Below are 646 nucleotides of genomic sequence, written 5' to 3'. Positions count from 1 at the left end.
ATCAAAGACTTTTCACTCCCTCTCAATAGTCTCCTGGTGTGATTTTAGGGGGGGGGGGGGGGGTTAAAAAAAGAAAAGAGGACATTAAAAAGCCTCAAATAAGACTGTCAGATAAGCTTTTATTTCAGGTCATCCCAAGCAGAAGTAGGTGGGTAGTATTTAATTTAACAGATGCTATATTAAGACTTCTTCTTCACTCACTCACCTGGCATCCACAGCACTCTCCACTGTGAGCGGAGTGAAGATCTTCTCCCTTACTGTATCCTGGGGGGTCAAACACATCTGTTATCTGACAACATCTCTGTTGTAAAACCACTCCTTATATCTCTGGTACGTGTGTGTGTGAGGCTGCGATTGTTTATGCAAAGCGTGTTCTGCTCACTGTCATTTTGAAGGTGACAGACTTCTGTAGGCCTTCAGGTGAGACCTGCAGCAGCTCAGCTACCACCCTGATCTCCTGTGCGCTCACCACTGACGCAACCTCTTGACCCTCAGCCTGCAGTAATGCACACCCACACATACAGAGGCAAAGACAGTCATTATTACCATCATTTATCAACATCATCATTATCATTCAGCTGTGAAACTACATGCATTTTTGTAGCCTATTTGTGTGTGTGTGTGTGTTGTGTGTGTGTGTGTGTGT

General features: G+C 44.6%; 1 protein-coding gene across 1 annotated transcript in view; it reads right to left on the bottom strand.

Moving 5' to 3' along the window:
- The window catches only part of myo15ab (myosin XVAb), a 43942-nt gene that overhangs the window by 28413 nt on the left and 14883 nt on the right, over positions 1 to 646 (bottom strand). Inside the window, 2 exon segments of the mRNA XM_035660100.1 lie at positions 205 to 264; positions 383 to 496. Of these exon segments, the coding sequence (XP_035515993.1) occupies positions 205 to 264; positions 383 to 496 (174 nt within the window).

The sequence above is a fragment of the Morone saxatilis genome, unplaced genomic scaffold, assembly GCF_004916995.1.
Source record: "Morone saxatilis isolate NCDOM2014 unplaced genomic scaffold, NCSU_SB_2.0 Contig17, whole genome shotgun sequence".
Classification (NCBI taxonomy): Eukaryota; Metazoa; Chordata; class Actinopteri; family Moronidae; genus Morone; species Morone saxatilis.
Note: the sequence above shows the minus strand (reverse complement) of the source record. Positions and strands in the feature narration are given on the sequence as shown.